The sequence below is a fragment of the Drosophila tropicalis genome, unplaced genomic scaffold (assembly GCF_018151085.1).
Source record: "Drosophila tropicalis isolate 14030-0801.00 unplaced genomic scaffold, ASM1815108v1 contig_1187, whole genome shotgun sequence".
NCBI lineage: Eukaryota > Metazoa > Arthropoda > Insecta > Diptera > Drosophilidae > Drosophila > Drosophila tropicalis.
This window is the reverse complement of record NW_027172559.1, coordinates 409,679-426,415: the sequence shown is the minus strand read 5'-3', so window position 1 is coordinate 426,415 and position 16,737 is coordinate 409,679. Positions and strand designations below refer to the sequence as shown.

General features: G+C 35.7%; 3 protein-coding genes across 3 annotated transcripts; 1 reads left to right on the top strand and 2 right to left on the bottom strand.

Moving 5' to 3' along the window:
* Positions 1 to 1,102: 1,102 nt before the first annotated feature.
* On the top strand, positions 1,103 to 3,283 carry LOC137577403 (protein croquemort). Its single transcript, XM_068290866.1, has 4 exons — positions 1,103 to 1,537; positions 1,593 to 2,389; positions 2,454 to 2,547; positions 2,946 to 3,283. Exons 1-4 carry the CDS (start codon positions 1,103 to 1,105, stop codon positions 3,108 to 3,110), a joined length of 1,491 nt encoding a protein of 496 aa, XP_068146967.1. The 3' UTR covers positions 3,111 to 3,283.
* An 8,267-nt stretch (positions 3,284 to 11,550) lies between these two features.
* On the bottom strand, positions 11,551 to 13,049 carry LOC137577395 (uncharacterized). The gene is made up of 2 exons (XM_068290853.1): positions 12,221 to 13,049; positions 11,551 to 11,863 (listed from the first exon to the last, which is right to left on the bottom strand). Exons 1-2 carry the CDS (start codon positions 12,994 to 12,996, stop codon positions 11,551 to 11,553), a joined length of 1,089 nt encoding a protein of 362 aa, XP_068146954.1. The 5' UTR covers positions 12,997 to 13,049.
* Positions 13,050 to 13,221: 172 nt separating this feature from the next.
* ninaD (neither inactivation nor afterpotential D) lies at positions 13,222 to 16,447 on the bottom strand. The gene is made up of 5 exons (XM_068289528.1): positions 16,288 to 16,447; positions 15,913 to 16,215; positions 15,034 to 15,845; positions 13,656 to 13,746; positions 13,222 to 13,599 (listed from the first exon to the last, which is right to left on the bottom strand). Exons 1-5 carry the CDS (start codon positions 16,414 to 16,416, stop codon positions 13,378 to 13,380), a joined length of 1,557 nt encoding a protein of 518 aa, XP_068145629.1. The 5' UTR covers positions 16,417 to 16,447; the 3' UTR covers positions 13,222 to 13,377.
* Between the last annotated feature and the right edge of the window lie 290 nt (positions 16,448 to 16,737).

The following is a 16,737-nucleotide window of genomic DNA, read 5'->3' as shown; positions in this document are numbered from 1 at the left end:
TGGCTTTAATGGTTTGTTGCTGCTGCTTGTTTTGGTTGCTTCTTTTTGGGTTTCCCTGTCTTTCCTGTGTTATTTCGTGTAGTCATTGCACTTCATTTTGTAGAGCGTTTTGCAATTAAAAGTGTTCCCCCTTCTTGTTCAAGTAAATTCCCAGCACCCAACTCCCACTCTTTCACACTATCTTCGGGTCTGGTAGCAATTTTAACTGCGTTTTGCGGTATGTTTCAGCATGATTACTTTGTCTACTTTGAAAAGTGGAAATGGAAAATGTGTCTGTGTGTGTGTGTGTGTGTTTGTGTGTGACTCGTTTAGTGTGGCTTGTGTGTAGTTTGGTTAATTGTGCTGATTTTGTTTGAAAAGCTGCCAGGCAAAAAGGAAAAATTGAAATTAAATGAAATGTTGAGTAATTTACCTGTTGAAACTTTGTGGTAAACTTCCTTTTCTTTTCCTTTTTTTTTTGTGTACTTTCTTTACTTTTTCTCACTTAAAATCCCATTAACTAAGGCAAACTTTGAGGGGGAAAAAAAGATGTAAGAAAAAGCTTGCGAAGGCTAACAAAAACCAGTGGCTAAATAAAAAAAAAATATAGTACTTAAATTGTTGGGTTAGATTTACATTAAGTGATCTAAATCGTTTAATTTATTTACGTTTTTAGTTAAACTTTTACTTTAATCAACTTAGGAATTTGATTAGAACAGAAGCAGCCTCTAAGTATGCAATGATCTTTTTTTTTTTTTTAGAATAACAACACAAATTTTTTAAAAAACGTTAGAAAATCGTTAAAAAAATATAAAAAATGATTTTAAATTTGTTCAATTGGTTTAAAAGAAGAGAGATTTCAAAGTACTCACCTTGACTTTACTAAGGAAATGAATAACGACGTCAATAATCTAATCGCTTATGATCTAAACTAAAAATAAAACAAAACCAATTTTAGTAAACAAATTATCCAAAATTAAAACAGCTTAAGTCAATGGGGGGTAATCGCTTGATTAGCATTGCTTATACAAAGCTATTCTAGCTTTTTACAATCTTATCAAAATTTTGGTTAATCAGAAAGGCTCCTACAATTGGTCAGTTCAGTTGGAGTTAGACCGTCAGAATGTGTTGCTGCAATTGCTGCAGTGTTCGGCAGCAAAAAATATGGGTCTTTGGCCTAGGTGCATTTACCGGCATAGTGGGTCTAGTGATGATCACGGCCTGGCCAAGCATAGCCAAGTCTTTTATGTATAGCTTTTTGCCATTGGCACCGAATTCGTTTATGTACAAACGATGGGTGACAACACCGGCACCAGTTTACTCTACATTCTATTTGTTTAATTGGACTAATCCCGAGGATTTAAATAATGACAAAGTGAAACCAAATTTTCAACAAGTTGGTCCTTATACATTCAGTGATTATAAGGTCAAAGAGGATTTGGATTGGCAACAGCCGCAAGTGACCTATTATGGTAGACGTGTTTGGCATTTTATAAGTGAAAAATCGCCGGGTCAATCGTTGGACGATATAATTATTACACCGCATTTTCCCACTGTGGTAAGTACCGCAAAAATTAAATGAAATCCAAACATAAACTAAATTTTGAGTTTAGACGGCTGCCCAATATGCTCGCAAATATCGTCGTATTGTGCGGAAGATTATCAACTTTGCCGTTAATCGGGAGGGTGGTGGCACATATATGAAACACACAGCTGGCGAAAGTCTATTCGATGGTTACTATGATTCACTCATTGATTTTGCAGAGCAATTGCATTCGCCCTTGTTACCCTTTTACAGCAGTAATTTTGGTTGGTTCTATGGTAGAAATAATTCGAAAACAGCTGAAGGTTCTTTTACCATACACACGGGTCACAAAGATCTCAGTCTGATGGGTGAGATGTTAAAGTGGAATGGCTCTGATCACACTGGCTACTATCAAGGTGAATGTGGTCGTGTCAATGGCAGCACCGGTGAGCTTTGGGCTCCATTTCGTAAATGGGATGAAACTATTTCCATATTCCTATCGGATGCAGCTAGATACTTTAATTTCTATGCCAAAAAGAAAATGAGCCATCGTGGCATAAATAGTTGGCGTTATGAGACCGACGAAAGAACCTTTGATAATGGACAATTGGCTCCTGATACAGAATGCTTTTGTGTTACCAAGAGAGATTGTCCTATGAATGGAGTCGTGGACTATTCTCCAGCTGCCTATCATGCTCCAATCTATATGTCGCACCCACATTTCTATCTGACGGATCCTTCATATAGAGAGAATACGACAGGTCTATCACCAAATGCCACTGAGCATGGCATGTATTTGGTGATGGAGCCAACACTTGGCATACCCTTGAAGGTAATGGGTCAGGTCATGGTCAGTGTGCTAGTGCAACGAGATGAGGACATCGAGTGAGTTGGACACCATAGATTTTTAAATGAGATTGCTATTGAATGTTATGTTTTTCTTCAACAGTTTACTAAACAATGTGGCCTATAATCATTATGCTCCACTATTTGTCCTGCAAATGCATGCCGAGCTCGATGATGATTTGATTTCTCTGATTAAGGTGAGTACAGAAACGATTTTTTGACTTAGTCTAAGCTTCTTTTAGGTTTCCTAAGACTTATGTAATTTTAAATGTAAAATGAACATTTAGCCATTAACCAATTTTTGCTGATGAACTGAAATAAAAGTATTTAAAATTTTCTATATATTCTACTTAATTTCTCTTAAAGAATTTCATTTAATCTTTTCACCGATTAGCAAAAGTAATCGAACTGATACTCATAAATAAAATACTTAACAAAAGATTACGCTTAAAAAGTTTGTTATTCTATTTTGATTAAAAACAAAAAAAAAAAAAAAACAAAAACAAATTTATATATTGTTTTTATTTTTTTAAAAGGGTTAATTTAACAAATTAACATTTTTCAAAACTTAATTTTCTGTTTATATCTATTACAGGTTGGCTTAACTCTTTTTAACATAGGACGATATATAGGAATTGGCATACTTATAGCAGGTCTGGCCCTTATAATTTTAGGTCTGTGTCTAACCAGACATAATAAATGGCACAAGAATGATAAAGAATCAATTGTAGACGGCAACAAAAGTATCAAAAGCACTTGATGTGAATTTTTTCATTGATTAGTCACTATGATCTAAGATAACCAAATAGATTAAGCCAAATATTTTAAAATGTTCTGAAAAACTCATTAAATTACTACACCTAAGGGATTATCCTATTTCCTTTAGTTTCAGATTGCATAGTCTAATATTACATTAAATTATGGCCTTTCAAATACCATGGTGAAAATTTATTAATATGTTAATAATTGTATTTTGTTGTTATGGCTAAGCAGTGGAGAGGAAGAATGCTACCAAAAAGGTAGAACCTTGAGCACGCTGCCCACTCTGCATATATAAACATTGTTTATAACGTACGAACTCTTTCGCCACATACTGGGCAAAATGTTGGAGAAATTTCAAAAAATGCCAAAAGAATATTATAAGCGACTAATTTATATGCAACTGGCACGCAAACTTACGTTTTGCACACAGCAAGCGAGTGGGGGATGGAAGGAAAACAAAAGAAAATATGAAAATATGAAAATTATATAGCAAGTATGTGTTGGCCATAACTTTCATAATAAATTGGCCAAGTAAGATCGGGAGTGGGTTGGAGAAGGGAAGTCCAAAACAAAAATGAAAACAAAAATCAGTAAGCAGAAATGTAAACTGTTAAAGCTTAAGTGGATAACCATTTTATTATGCTTTAAATTAAAATACATTGAAACAAAAACATTTTTGTTGCACTCAATCAATAAACAATGTTTCAAAAACAGTTGGCTGCATATGTGCATATGTATGAATGTGTATGTACATATATTTGAATCAATAAATGTTTGCAACATATTATTCAACCTTTAACATATTGCCTTTGGTATGTAGCAAGATTTCAGCTGTCAAAAAAAGCGTTTATGCAATATATTATATGTATGTATGTCTGTTGATCTGATTTATTTTGTTGCCCTAAGGTATTGCATTTGCATGAAGCGGTTTATAATCTTTAATTATGCACGTCATATGTTTGTCGAGTTGTTGAAGTTTTTATGAAATTTCTCTAAGCGGTTTTTATTATTACTTGATTGAGCGCTATAAATATACAAACACATAATCATATGTATGCAATGTACACTATCCAAATATAAATTACATCCCAAAATACTTTTAAAATTTCTGTTGGCGCTTCCGTTTGGTTCCTTACTCATCAGATATATTGTATATTATGTGTGATGATGATTTAAAATGATTTAATATTAAACATATTAAACGGAATTTACTAATATTAATGGTTTTTGCTTATCTATAAATTTTATGGAAAAATATGTGACATACATACATATGCCCCAAAAAAGTTAAGTGCCTAAGAATAATGTAATCGTATAGGGATATTATATATAAAATCGTATATCTTTAAATCTTGTATATATGTATATTTACATAGCATAAACCATTCGATTAAGAACATCTTTTGTTGGCCTCGGAAAAAACTTTAAATTTTGATTTTTTTTTTTGATTCCGCATTTTTTGATTAAATTTAAATCACAAATCCCATAGTTAGTTCGATTTGTTGACTTTTAAGCTAATGTAAAGTTTTTTCCACTGTTTTTTTTCCTCGAGATCTATATAGGGTCAAATGAACCTTAAAGATGACTTTTTGAAGAGACAATTCTGCAAAGACTGAAATTAAAAATTTTTCGCTTTTCTCCTTAAAAATTCACTTTGCACCTTAACAATTTTGGCAAGCCAATTTAAAATAGGTGATTACTGATAAAAATAATTGCTGAAAATGTTTATTCTAAGGTTAAATTTTAATGTTTTTCATTTTATTAAATTTTGCTAAATTAAAATTATAATTTCACATACAAAACATACCTGAGGAGCTTAGCCATTTTCAAAACATATTCTTCTCTCATTTCTGTTTCTGTTCTTGATATTTTTATTTTGCTTCTTTGAGGCTTTGAGGATTTGAGCATCATGTGACCGCAACAGCAACGTCTGTGTGTGTGTGTGGGAGGAATTTTTAATGAAATATTTAACAAAAACGCCCCAAAAGAGCCTACAAAATAAATGTAAAACAAAAACCGACAAAAATAAAAACATAACAAGAAAAACAATAAAGAAAAGAAAAAGAGAGGAGAGAGAAAAAAAAAACAGAGTCGAATGAACAAAATTTAAAGCCAGGTAGGCGACAAGGTCGAAAGACGAGAAAACGAAAAAACTCTCTTAATACCATGGCAAAAAAAAACAACTCAATTTTGAAGGACAGCATCACAGGGAAAGGTACGACACACAAAACTGAATATAATGGCATTTTTTCTTTCTTTTTATATTTCTTGTAGTTTGAATTTGACCTGGGCAAGAACAATTTCAATAAAACAACACAAAAACAACTTAGAAGAGAATAATATATGTATTATTATATTCACTTAATACAGTGTTGTTGACATTACACAAAGCAATATCTGTTTTCAAAAGATAGTTGGCAATTATAAACAGACCTAGAAAATAATAATAGATTTTAGGCTTCAGATATTTAGTAATTTTTCAGTTTGAGGTCTGGCATATGTAAAAAAAATTAAGTGAATTAAATTTATTAATCTTAAACAAAAGTCGTACTTTCCTATAGTAGGTACCCCTCTTAGGAGTACTCTCAACATTTGGACCTAAGATTCGCACTTTAATCGTTTAAGAAAGTATATACTCTAATCTCTGGCTATGGTAGTTTTAGTAGATCTCCAATGAGCCACCGACTAGGTGTATCTCTGGCTGTGTTGTATGGATCACTTTGGTGGATCTTTGCAGTTTGTACAAAATCAAACTCGAAAATATCACTTTACGGGGTCAAATCCCGCCCAGTCTACAATTCGTCTTAAACATTATTCACATTATTGAACTCCAACCACAGACGATTGGAACGTTTTTCCTTTCTTAGATTTGGAATAAAATTAAAAGTCTTAAATAAATGGATAACAAAAAGTTGGTAAGCTGATAATAATTTAATTTCAAATATGTGAGGACTACTTTCTAGTAGCCTATGGATTAAGGCAATTACATATGTATAAGTGAATGGTTCGAAGGGATTTAAATTACCATTTGACATTGAAATGCCTTTATTGAGGTTAGTTAAAGCGTTTGAAGGTGGCTCGCTAATTAGTTTGATCTCATTAATTGTAACAACCTTTGTGGGTAGGTCAATTAGCTAATTGAAATTTTGGCACTTGGATAATTAAATTAATCTGCTTAGTAAAGGGCAAACTTTAAAGTTTACTATTTAGTGCTAAAGTTTGAATTGTTAAGAAAAAGAAGAAAAATGTTCTTTTAATATTCTTAGTAACCGCAACAGATTGCGCTTTACTCGGCGACTTCATTATTTTTGAAACTAAAAAAAAAAAAAAAGAAAGCCAAAAATTTTTGTAAAAAATAATATGATCTAAGCCCGTTGTCCCTTTATCCGTCTGACTGACTGTCTGTCTGTCTGTCTTTCGGTCTGGTGGACTGTTTTGTCCGGTTTATGTCGCGAGAAACTTTGGTGTCCTAATCTGCTGCCTGCTGACTTGCATACTAATTTGTTTGTTCTCCCTCGCCTCCGTTCGTTCCTACTGTTCTCTTCCTCCTTTTGGGGTTGCCTTTATGGTCTTTCTCTCTCTCTTTTTTGTCTCTTTCTTTGTGTGCCTCAAGTTCGGTTTTTGGCTGACAACCTCGTAGATTATGTTGTTGGCTTTGGCTTTTGTGTGTTGTCCATGTCCAAGTAGCCAAGCATCCAAGGATTGAGGCATCCATGGGGCCAAGTATGTGTTGTCCTGGCTTATGCATTCCTATCGACCATCTCACTCTTTCACTCTCTTACTTTTTCTCTCTATCCCTCTCCCTTTCTCTCTTGTTTGCTTATTTATGCTGGCCGTCTATAAAACCTTGTTTAGCTGCTTAATTTTTTCCTTTGTCATGTTGACAGCCTTTCGGCACAAGGACACGCCGTTTCTCCCTTTTTTTCTGTATTTTTTTGCTCCCTTTCCTTGTTGATTTTGGAGAGCCTGTTGTTAGGTTCATTTTTCGCACAATTTAATGTTATTTAATTGGCATTTAAGTTCATGAAAATTGTTTGTGTTGTTTTTGTTTGGATCCCCACGTCAGTTCAAGATGTCCTTGAACCTTTTTTCTTTATTTATTTTATTTTTGTTTTTGCTTTCAAAGGATTTGACAACTAATTTAATAATAAGGTGGGTGGAAATTGAGGTTTAAGTCTAAATTTAATTCTGACATTGGCAGGCGAAATAATTTTAAAGTTTATCACAACAATTTGTTTTTTTTTTGGCCAAAATGTTTGCTAACAAAGTCAATGCAATCAACCTTTTCTATAAACGAACAATTTTTTTCTCTCTCTCTTTATTTCTTGAATAAATGTTTGCCACTTTGATATCCTTTATTTAGAGGATGAAAGGGCATATTATTTGCGAATGTGACAAGTAAAACATCTGACACTGAGATTGAAGTATGCCCGTAGAAAAGATTACTAAAACTATAGCTGAACCTAGAACCTCTTGCCTTACTTATTTTGGTGTTTTTAACTGCAAAGGTAACAAATCTTAGAACAAAATCAAACCCCCCATTTCAATCTGTTCAGGAGGTTTAAGCTAAAATATTAAAAAATATTCAATCTTGACCCATTTCCAACTTCCAATATGTTTTAAATACTTCGACAGCATCGACAAGGTGTCAATATGACATTGACGTTACGTTTCAACAGTCTTGCTTTTATACTGAATCTCTTGTTGAATAAATCCCAAAATTTTCCTTTCCAGTTGATGAATAATAAAATCCATAGAGCCATATTTTCGATTAGCTTTCTTCGGGTCTCAATTGTTTTTAAGCAATTGTTCCGTCTTCTTTTTGTTTCAAAGCAAACTCGTCATAAATTTCAAAAGTGCTTAAAGTCTGAGTGTTCAAAGCAGACATAGATTATACGTTTTGGTATTCCCATATTGTTTTTAAATAATAAAATGCAATCTACATATAATCAAGTCTGTGATATTGCAGTATCACTCCTAGAATGACAAAAAAAAACTGAAGGAAGTACTTTAGAAAACATTATCGTTCATCTTAAAGACCTTTCCAGGTGCAACTTTTAATTTCAATATTTAGCTTTGTTTATAGGATAAGATAAGAACAATTGCTGTAGAATTCACTTCTTTCATTGCTGAGTTAATTGATTATGCTGAGTGGCATTTGGTTGCTTTAAAGACCACACTTTGCATTTCATTCAATTCAACTTAAACCTGCTGCTGGGTAACTCATAGTCGTTAGTTGACCTAAGAAAATTTGTGTTTTAGTTTTACATTTTGCTATGGAAAAAGCACAAAATTGCATTGGGCCTTGGCTATGGGACCCCAGTAAACGTAAAATATACATATATGGAGAGAGAGACAGAGATAGAAAATAAAAATACAAAATGTAGTTACTACTATAGACAAGCGAGCCGAAAGAGAGTCAACAAAGTAGTTAAGAATTTATATTTCCAGCACAATGGGGTCGCTTGCCTTAGATGAATTTAAAAATGCAATTCACAAAAAATGCCACAGTTGGGTTAAAACTCTAAAATAACAACTGGAAAATTTGAAATTTAATCATCCAAAAAGTATGCTACATTTTTGAGTTCTCTCTTAACATTTGAAAACTATTATTTTGCTAGTTCATACGAGTATCGCTGGCTTTTGTTGACTGTTAACTCAGTTCAACTAACAATCAAATGTGTGAGTGTGAAAGTTTCGAAAATGTTTCGTAATTAAAATTCCAACTGAACAGGACAACAGCTGGCTGGTAATATAAACTTTTTTTTTGGCGGTAGTGAGAAATATAATACGCATACGCAATGTTGTATGCGCTAGTTTTAATTGCCACGCTGCGTGCCTTTCCCAAAAATGAACATTACATACATTGAATATGCAGTAAAATTTGGAAAATTTCCCATCTAGCCCAAGGATAAAATGCAGCTGTGTTTCAACCATATTAGAAAGGCCTTCTGGCATGACCATTATGCTTGACCATGTCTATCGTATAAATTGAAGTCGAGCATATTCTGTATGCTTGGGCATATGACTATGCATATTTGAAAGGCAATTTGGGTACTCAACCCTCGGCTCTTCGTCTTTGGGTTCTCAAAGGGTCATCGATGCAAATGCAATTTCATTGTGTTTACACACAATTTACATTGGCCGCATTCCCTTTGCCTTCTACCTCATGCCATCCATCACTTCATTTTACTGTCCCTCTTGACAGAATATATACATAATTTTCTTTTTTATTCATACACTTGGTCTGGGACACCTGCTAACCATTCTTCTTCATAAAATGAACAGCTGTTACTTTGATGTTCAGTAAAAATATTGCCAATCATTTCAAACGTAAAATTTTCACTTCCGTTCACAGCTTTTTGGCTTTTTTTTTTATTGGGGTTATTTTTTGTTCTTATTAATCATCAATGCGCAATATTTTCGCACTTCAACCGCAGAGAGAATTCTGTTAAGCATTTTTTCCGCCCCCATTAAATATACATGTGGAAATTTTGTAGCAACAGCTGCAACATCGAAATGTCAGCTAGTGGAATCCATGTGCAATGTTATGCTATATCCGTTTATGCAGTTTGAAAGGGCATCAGGGTGGTAAATAGTTGGCAAATATATGGCATGAGTGTGCAATTATATATGTAAATATTCAGTTGACACTGTTCTTTTTTACTGTGAGATTGGGAAGTAAATGTAGGAAGCGAATACGTTTCTGTATAAAATGCTATTTTATAAACAGCAACATATAAACTTTCTGTCATGGATGTAATGAGAAGGGTGAACCAGAGAATAGTTGCCCCTTTTGTAAGGTCAATGGAAATGTTCAAGCAAAAAAAGGTGTATAACTTTTGAATTAAAAAATGAAGCAAGTAAGTCGACTCGTCGACTCGGGTATACCATACACCTGGTGAAACAAATTTTTTTAAATTTCGAAAACCAAATGTACATATGTATGTCTATTAAATTGTTTTTACATGTTTCATAGTATGTGCTATCTCGCTCACTCTACGAACACACGAGCACTCTAGCGCCGCTACTAGCCAACGGCCAATTCTGGCCTTGTGGACCGCGTAGTAAAATACGTTCATACGCATATTTTGCATGTTTCTAGATTTCAATAAAATTTGGTAGTTTTGTAGAAATAGATAAGATTAATTAGTCTGCCGAATTTGAATGCGATAGTCAAAAAACTACAGGAGAAAATCGGTTTTTTCTTAATTATGGAGGCGGAAGTGGGCGTGGCAAAATATGAAAATATATATACTCTGCGCGCATACTAAGCCAGTATACATACTAAATTTGGTGACTTTAGCTTTGTTTGTTTTTGATAAAATCAGTTTTGTTTGATTTGCGGGGGCGGAAGTGGGCGTGGCAAAATTTTTAAATAGCCAGTTTTTGCGCGTCTATTAAACTAGTCTGCATACCAAATTTGATGTCGGTAGCTGTCATAGTTTTTAAGAAAATCAGTTTTATGTAAATTCCGGGGGCGGAAGGGGGCGTGGCAAAAAGTTTAAACAATTAGTTTCTGCGCGGCAACTAAACGAGTATATAAACCAAATTTGATGTGTCTAGCTGTTATACTTTTTAAGAAAAACAGTTTTATGTGATTCCTGGGGGCGTAAGGGGGCGTGGCCGAAATTCCAATTAACTCTGAACATGTGCATACCACACGAGTATACATACCAAATTTGGTGGCTCTAGCTCTTATAGTCTCCGAGATCTGCGTGTTCATACGGACGGACGGACGGACGGACAGACGGACATGGCTAGATCGACTCGGCTATTCATCCTGATCAAGAATATATATACTTTATAGAGTCGGAGAAGCTTTCTTCTGCCTGTTACATACATTTTGGCGACTTTAATATACCATTTCACCCTATGGGTGTATGGTATAAAAACTAATGTCTCACAAGGTCTTAGGTAAACAAAGATTAATTTGTTCTGGTAATTGGTTACATTTACTTTTTTAATTTAAAAAAAAAATGTTTAAAATCCAAACTTTTTGACTTAAAATTTATAAAATATGTATTAACCTATTGTTAGTTCAACACTGACTACCTCTGTGCAATCATTTGCAATGGCAATTTAGTATAAAGTCTGACCAATGGATGGGCTATTTTGCACTTTGCCCAGTCTATACAGAGACACACCATTTCGGTAGCATTATGTTTATTTCGGTTTTCAATTATTCATATGGGTAGCTATTTAATTAAGTCCTGCTACGTGACTTTGGTGCGGCTCCAGCTTACTGGGCCTGCTGCTATATATCGGATAACGAGAGAGACAGAGAGAGGGAAAGAGCCGGACCAAGAGGTCGCATTTAATAATGTCAATTTCACTTTACTTATGTGCATTGATTTTAGTTAAGACTATAAGGCTTTATTTAATACATGTATTCGTATGAATGTATGTGTGTATATGTATGCCAATTTGAGTTGCATTTACAATTCCACTTGCCGCTGTTGGACCGTGTAGGTCAGCTGGAAGCCTGTTTCGGATGCACTTGTCTGCGCATCGCTGGAGAAGTAAATGACAAATGGCGGACGTGCAATGAGTTTCTCGCCAGTCAGTCCATTGCCACAGTAATAAGTTGGTCGTAATGCTGCATTGTTTACCATATATGAATTGGGTATAAGCAGATAGTCCGATGAATGTCCAACTGTTGATACCAAACTTTGACAATCCGCATCGTATCCGACGCCGGCCACATCGATATTATTTGTCTTTGATAAAGATAAATGATCGATGGTGTAACTGGAAAATAAAGTTTAAAAAATATACATCAATATAAGTAATGTAAGAGTTGAGATATATGTAAGACAATAAGGTATTAAATTGTGTCTAAAAACCAACTGGCAACTTATAAGTTGAGAAGTCAAGTTACATCACCATTAAGTGAATTTTGATTTTAAAAGTAAATTTCACATCTCACGTTGTATTTTAAACAGCTAGGAACAAATTTCTCATATATTTTAACAATCAATTGAATTGAATTTTGTTTGTATTGTAAATATTTCAAAATAATTTAGGAGTAATCCGAATCTACATAAGAATTCTCGAAAATTGGTGTTCCAACCCTAGAGATACGATTTATCTAAATGTCACACTTACCTTATCTCATTATTGGCCATGCCCTTGATACAAATGGAATACTTCATATTGGGCACGTAATTTTCACTGCCAAAATTAAAACTAACAATCTTGCCAGTTGTAGGCTGCCAGTATTGATCACATCCGAGAGGCGCTAGCATATCCAAATCGTTACGGGAAGGTGATCTAAGTGTCTGGATCAATTGGGCAGCTGGTCCGTTGCCAGAACCAATGCCAGATTGGCCGCCAAAAATGGTGCGCGGTAAGAGATTCTGCAGGGATGGCAAACCAGATACTGAGACAGGCATGGCAATAACTGCTGGTTCCAGCTCCCTGCTGGAGGGCAGCATTGAGGCTGGGCATTCCAGTTGGGTCAGCGTCAACTGCCACACAGACTGTGGCGAACGTGTGGCCAGCGTGAAGAGCAACTGCAGCACTTGACCACGTTGCAGGGGCACATAGAAATGCTGGCCGCTATTTTTGCCGCAAATGCGAAAACGCTGCTGCACCTGCAGAAAGTCCACGCATTCTAGCATCTGACTGGTGGCATTCAATTGAGGCTGCTCCAGCTCCAGGCGGACGAAATCGATGCGCACTTGACACACTTGGTTGCTCCATGGTGTCACCTCGTATTGGCAATGGTCCAATCCGCTCAGTTGAATGCCACTGGGACTGTGGATGACAATGCGTTTTTGGCGCTGCGCTCTCCCCGAATTACATTGCAACTGACAGTGGCAGACACGACAGAAGTAAAGGCAGAGCACGAGGTACACAACGTACAAAGAGGTACAATTCATTTTTATTGCTAAAGTTGATATGATTTCAATATTAGTGCTGACTCTGACTTTTATAGCAATTGCTGATAACATATGAAATATATCTTTACTCACAAAGATAGCTGCCAATGACATTTGCTATTGATAACAAAGATAAAACAGATGTTCAAAATTTATTTTCATGGTGAAATTCTTTCAAAATATGTATATGCCGAGCTTTATTTGTTGAAAACTTCAGTTAGGGAATACTTTTTAGCTAAGATCTTAGCTGTATATTTCGTTTTTCTTTTGAATTTCATTTAACAAATATCACAATTTTGGAATTTAAAAAATCCTAATAACATGTTACCAAAAAAAAAAATCTATTATTATACGTAGGTTTAGATAATTTTATATAAATAACTAAATACTTAATTTTGCCCCCCTTACAACTTCAGGATAGTTCGGTATACCACCCGTTTCTGGCTCGTTTTGATGATATATGAGAGCTGCCTTATCGGCCGCACCTTGGCCATGCCACTTACGTTTCCATGTAAGAATAATGCCAATACCAATTAAAATGCATCCCAAACAGAGCATACCCACTCCTGTATAGCGCCCAATTGTGGGTAAATTAAGAGCCAACTAAAAGGAAAAGGAATGTAAATTAAAAATGAGAATGAATGTATGACTCGACCAACCTTTAATTCCTTGGCCAATTCTTTGTTGATAACAGCTCGGCTGGCAGTGGTAAATAGAGGAGCATAGAAACTGGGGATGCCTTTGAGAATGCTAATAAATAGAAAAGATTTTTTATACCATACACCCATAGGGTGAAATGGTATATTAAAGTCGCCAAAATGTATGTAACAGCCAGAAGGAAGCTTCTCCGACCCTATAAAGTATATATATTCTTGATCAGGATCAACAGCCAAGTCGATCTAGCCATGTCCGTCTGTCCGTCCGTCCGTCCGTCCGTCCGTCCGTCCGTCCGTCCGTCCGTCCGTCCGTCCGTCCGTCCGTCCGTCTGTATGAACACGCAGATCTCGGAGACTATAAGAGCTAGAGCCACCAAATTTGGTATGTATACTCGTGTAGTATGCACATGTTCAGCATTAATTGGAATTTCGGCCACGCCCCCTTACGCCCCCAGGAATCACATAAAACTGTTTTTCTTAAAAAAGTATGACAGCTAGAGACATCAAATTTAGTTTGTATACCCGATTAGTTAGTGCGCAGAAATTAACTGTTCAAACTTTTGCCACGCCCCCTTACGCCCCCAGGAATCACACAAAACTGTTTTTCTTAAAAAGTATAATAGCTAGAGACATCAAATTTGGTTTATATGCTCGGTTAGTTAGCGCGCAGAAACTAATTGTTTAAACTTTTTGCCACGCCCCCTTCCGCCCCCGGAATTTACATAAAAGTGATTTCCTTAAACACTATGATAGCTACCGACATCAAATTTAGTATGTAGACTAGCTTAATAGACGCGCAGATATTGGCTATTTAAAAATTTTGCCACGCCCACTTCCGCCCCCGTAAATTAAACAAAACTGATTTTATCAAAAACTGACAAAGCTAAAGTCACCAAATTTAGTATGTATACTGGCATAGTATGCGCGGAGAATTTAGATATTTTCACATTTTGCCACGCCCACTTCCGCCTCCATAATTTAGAAAAAACCGATTTCCTCCTGTATTTTTTTGACTATCGCATTCAAATTCGGCAGACTAATTATTCTTATCTATTTCTATCAAACTACCAAATTTTATTGAAATCGGACTAGAAACATGTAAAATATGCGTATGAACGTATTTTACTACGCGGTCCACAAGGCCAGAATTGGACGTTGGCTAGTGGCGGCGCTAGAGTGCTCGTGTGTTTGTAGAGTGAGCGAGATAGCACATAGTATAAAACATGTAAAAACAATTTAATAGACATACATACATTTGGTCTTCGAAATTTGAAATATTTGTTTCACCAGGTGTATGGTATACCCAAGTCGACGAGTCGACTTACTTGCTTCATTTTTAATTGGATTTGTTTTTTTTTCTGTTACTTTGTAGTCAACTTACTCAATATCCTTATCTTCCTCCATGTATAACGTGATCATAACTGCTGCATTCACTTGCATTGGCACACCAAGTTTTCTTTCCATAATGATAAAGAAATTATTCTTTTCATAGTCTGGCTGGAAACCGATGATGGTATTTGAATAACTTTCATCGGCATACATGAAATGATCAGCTGACAAAAACATGGGAACACCTTCGGCACACGGGCTCAAGTCCGTGGCTCCAGTTTGTGGACAATTATCTGGTTGCCTCTCCAAGGGGCAATAACATTTCATATTACCATTCAGTTGGCCATTGTCAAAGGTGTTTGGAGTCACTTCATATTTCCATCCTGTAATGCCTTCAATTTCATAACTTTCCCCAGTAAATTCGAGATTAATAATTCGACAAGTGTCTGGTATGAATATGGTTAAAGCTTTCTCTAACGGTTCATCGGGAACAAAGAGATCGGTGGTGCTGCCATTTAGTCGTCCACAGTCACCTTCATACCAGCCTGTATGATTTTGTCCTTTCCAGAATTGAATGTCGCCCATTTGTTTGATATTTCCTACCCCCGTGTGCACAGTAAATGCTCCTTCGAAATCCTTTGAGCCATTGCGATTCAAAAACCAGGCAAAATGATCATCCTCAATTGCTGGAGCCAAAGGATTATTCAGTTCCATGGCATAGTGCAAAAATTCATCGTAAAATCCGTCGAAGAGCCATTCGGCTGCTGTATGAGTGGCTGCCAGACAACCTCCATTGGAATTCAGAGCTTGATTGAAGAAAATTTTCAATAATTTAGGGCTATCGCGCATCTGACTTGCAGCTGCCTATATAAGAGGTGGAAAAAGGGACACTTTAAAATTTAGACGAATAAAAGTTACACATGAAACGTACTAGAGAGGGCAAATGAGGCACTGTAACGATATCACTTTGCTTGCCACCCGATAGTTCCTCCTCCCAGAACCAAGTTCTTTGTGGATTAAATGTCACTGTATTATTATCATGCCATTCTAAATCCATTTTCTTGCGTTCCTCCCTATAGACATAAGGCCCAAGTTGTTCAAACATCGGTTTTACACCATTGGCGGACACGTCATCGGCATTGGTCCAATTCCATAGATACATATACACATAGACTGGTATGGGCAGCTCTTCCCATTTTTCAAAAGTCTTTGAAGTGGGCGTCAACGGCAAGGCCTAAGAATACACAAAAAAAAAAAAAATATCCACTTTATCTACAAATTTCAGTTATGTCACTTGCACTCGCACCTTCATGATCTGTGTGTCTATGAAACTTGGCCATAGTATTATGCATAGTAATCCAAATACGGCCAAAAAAGTTCCACTTCCAAATACCCAGATCTTTTGCTGGGTCACACTGCAGCAATTACAACACATCTTTCCCCGACGGCAACTTCTTTTCGAATACTACAGATATAGTCACGACTGCTTAGCTTATATTGGTGTTCTAAAGCTATAATCTTGCTATTTTGATAGATTAACCATATTAGTCTCAAGAAGCACTCGCCAGTTTGTCAATCTTTTTGTGTTTTTTTTTCTTTTTGTGCGTTTGTTTATAAGTTATAACCCAATTGAACAGCAGCTTATCAGGCCACACTGCAACTGGGTCTTTGCATAAAAGGCCAATCGAGATTAGCATTCAATGAAACGAGCGATTTAATACTCTGAGAAAATCAAGCATATTATAATTAATCTCTA

Excerpts from the sequence above, each read along its gene's own strand:
- LOC137577403 (XM_068290866.1), top strand. The coding sequence starts at position 1,103 with ATGTGTTGCTGCAATTGCTGCAGTGTTCGGCAGCAAAAAATATGGGTC. Across the intron at positions 2,390-2,453 it reads CAACGAGATGAGGACATCGA|TTTACTAAACAATGTGGCCT; the intron begins GTGAGTTGGACA and ends TTTCTTCAACAG. Across the intron at positions 2,548-2,945 it reads ATTTGATTTCTCTGATTAAG|GTTGGCTTAACTCTTTTTAA; the intron begins GTGAGTACAGAA and ends TATCTATTACAG.
- LOC137577395 (XM_068290853.1), bottom strand. The coding sequence starts at position 12,996 with ATGAATTGTACCTCTTTGTACGTTGTGTACCTCGTGCTCTGCCTTTAC. Across the intron at positions 11,864-12,220 it reads ATGGCCAATAATGAGATAAG|TTACACCATCGATCATTTAT; the intron begins GTAAGTGTGACA and ends TTTATTTTCCAG.
- ninaD (XM_068289528.1), bottom strand. The coding sequence starts at position 16,416 with ATGTGTTGTAATTGCTGCAGTGTGACCCAGCAAAAGATCTGGGTATTT. Across the intron at positions 15,846-15,912 it reads TGCCTCATTTGCCCTCTCTA|GCAGCTGCAAGTCAGATGCG; the intron begins GTACGTTTCATG and ends CCTCTTATATAG. Across the intron at positions 13,747-15,033 it reads GAGGAAGATAAGGATATTGA|CATTCTCAAAGGCATCCCCA; the intron begins GTAAGTTGACTA and ends TCTATTTATTAG.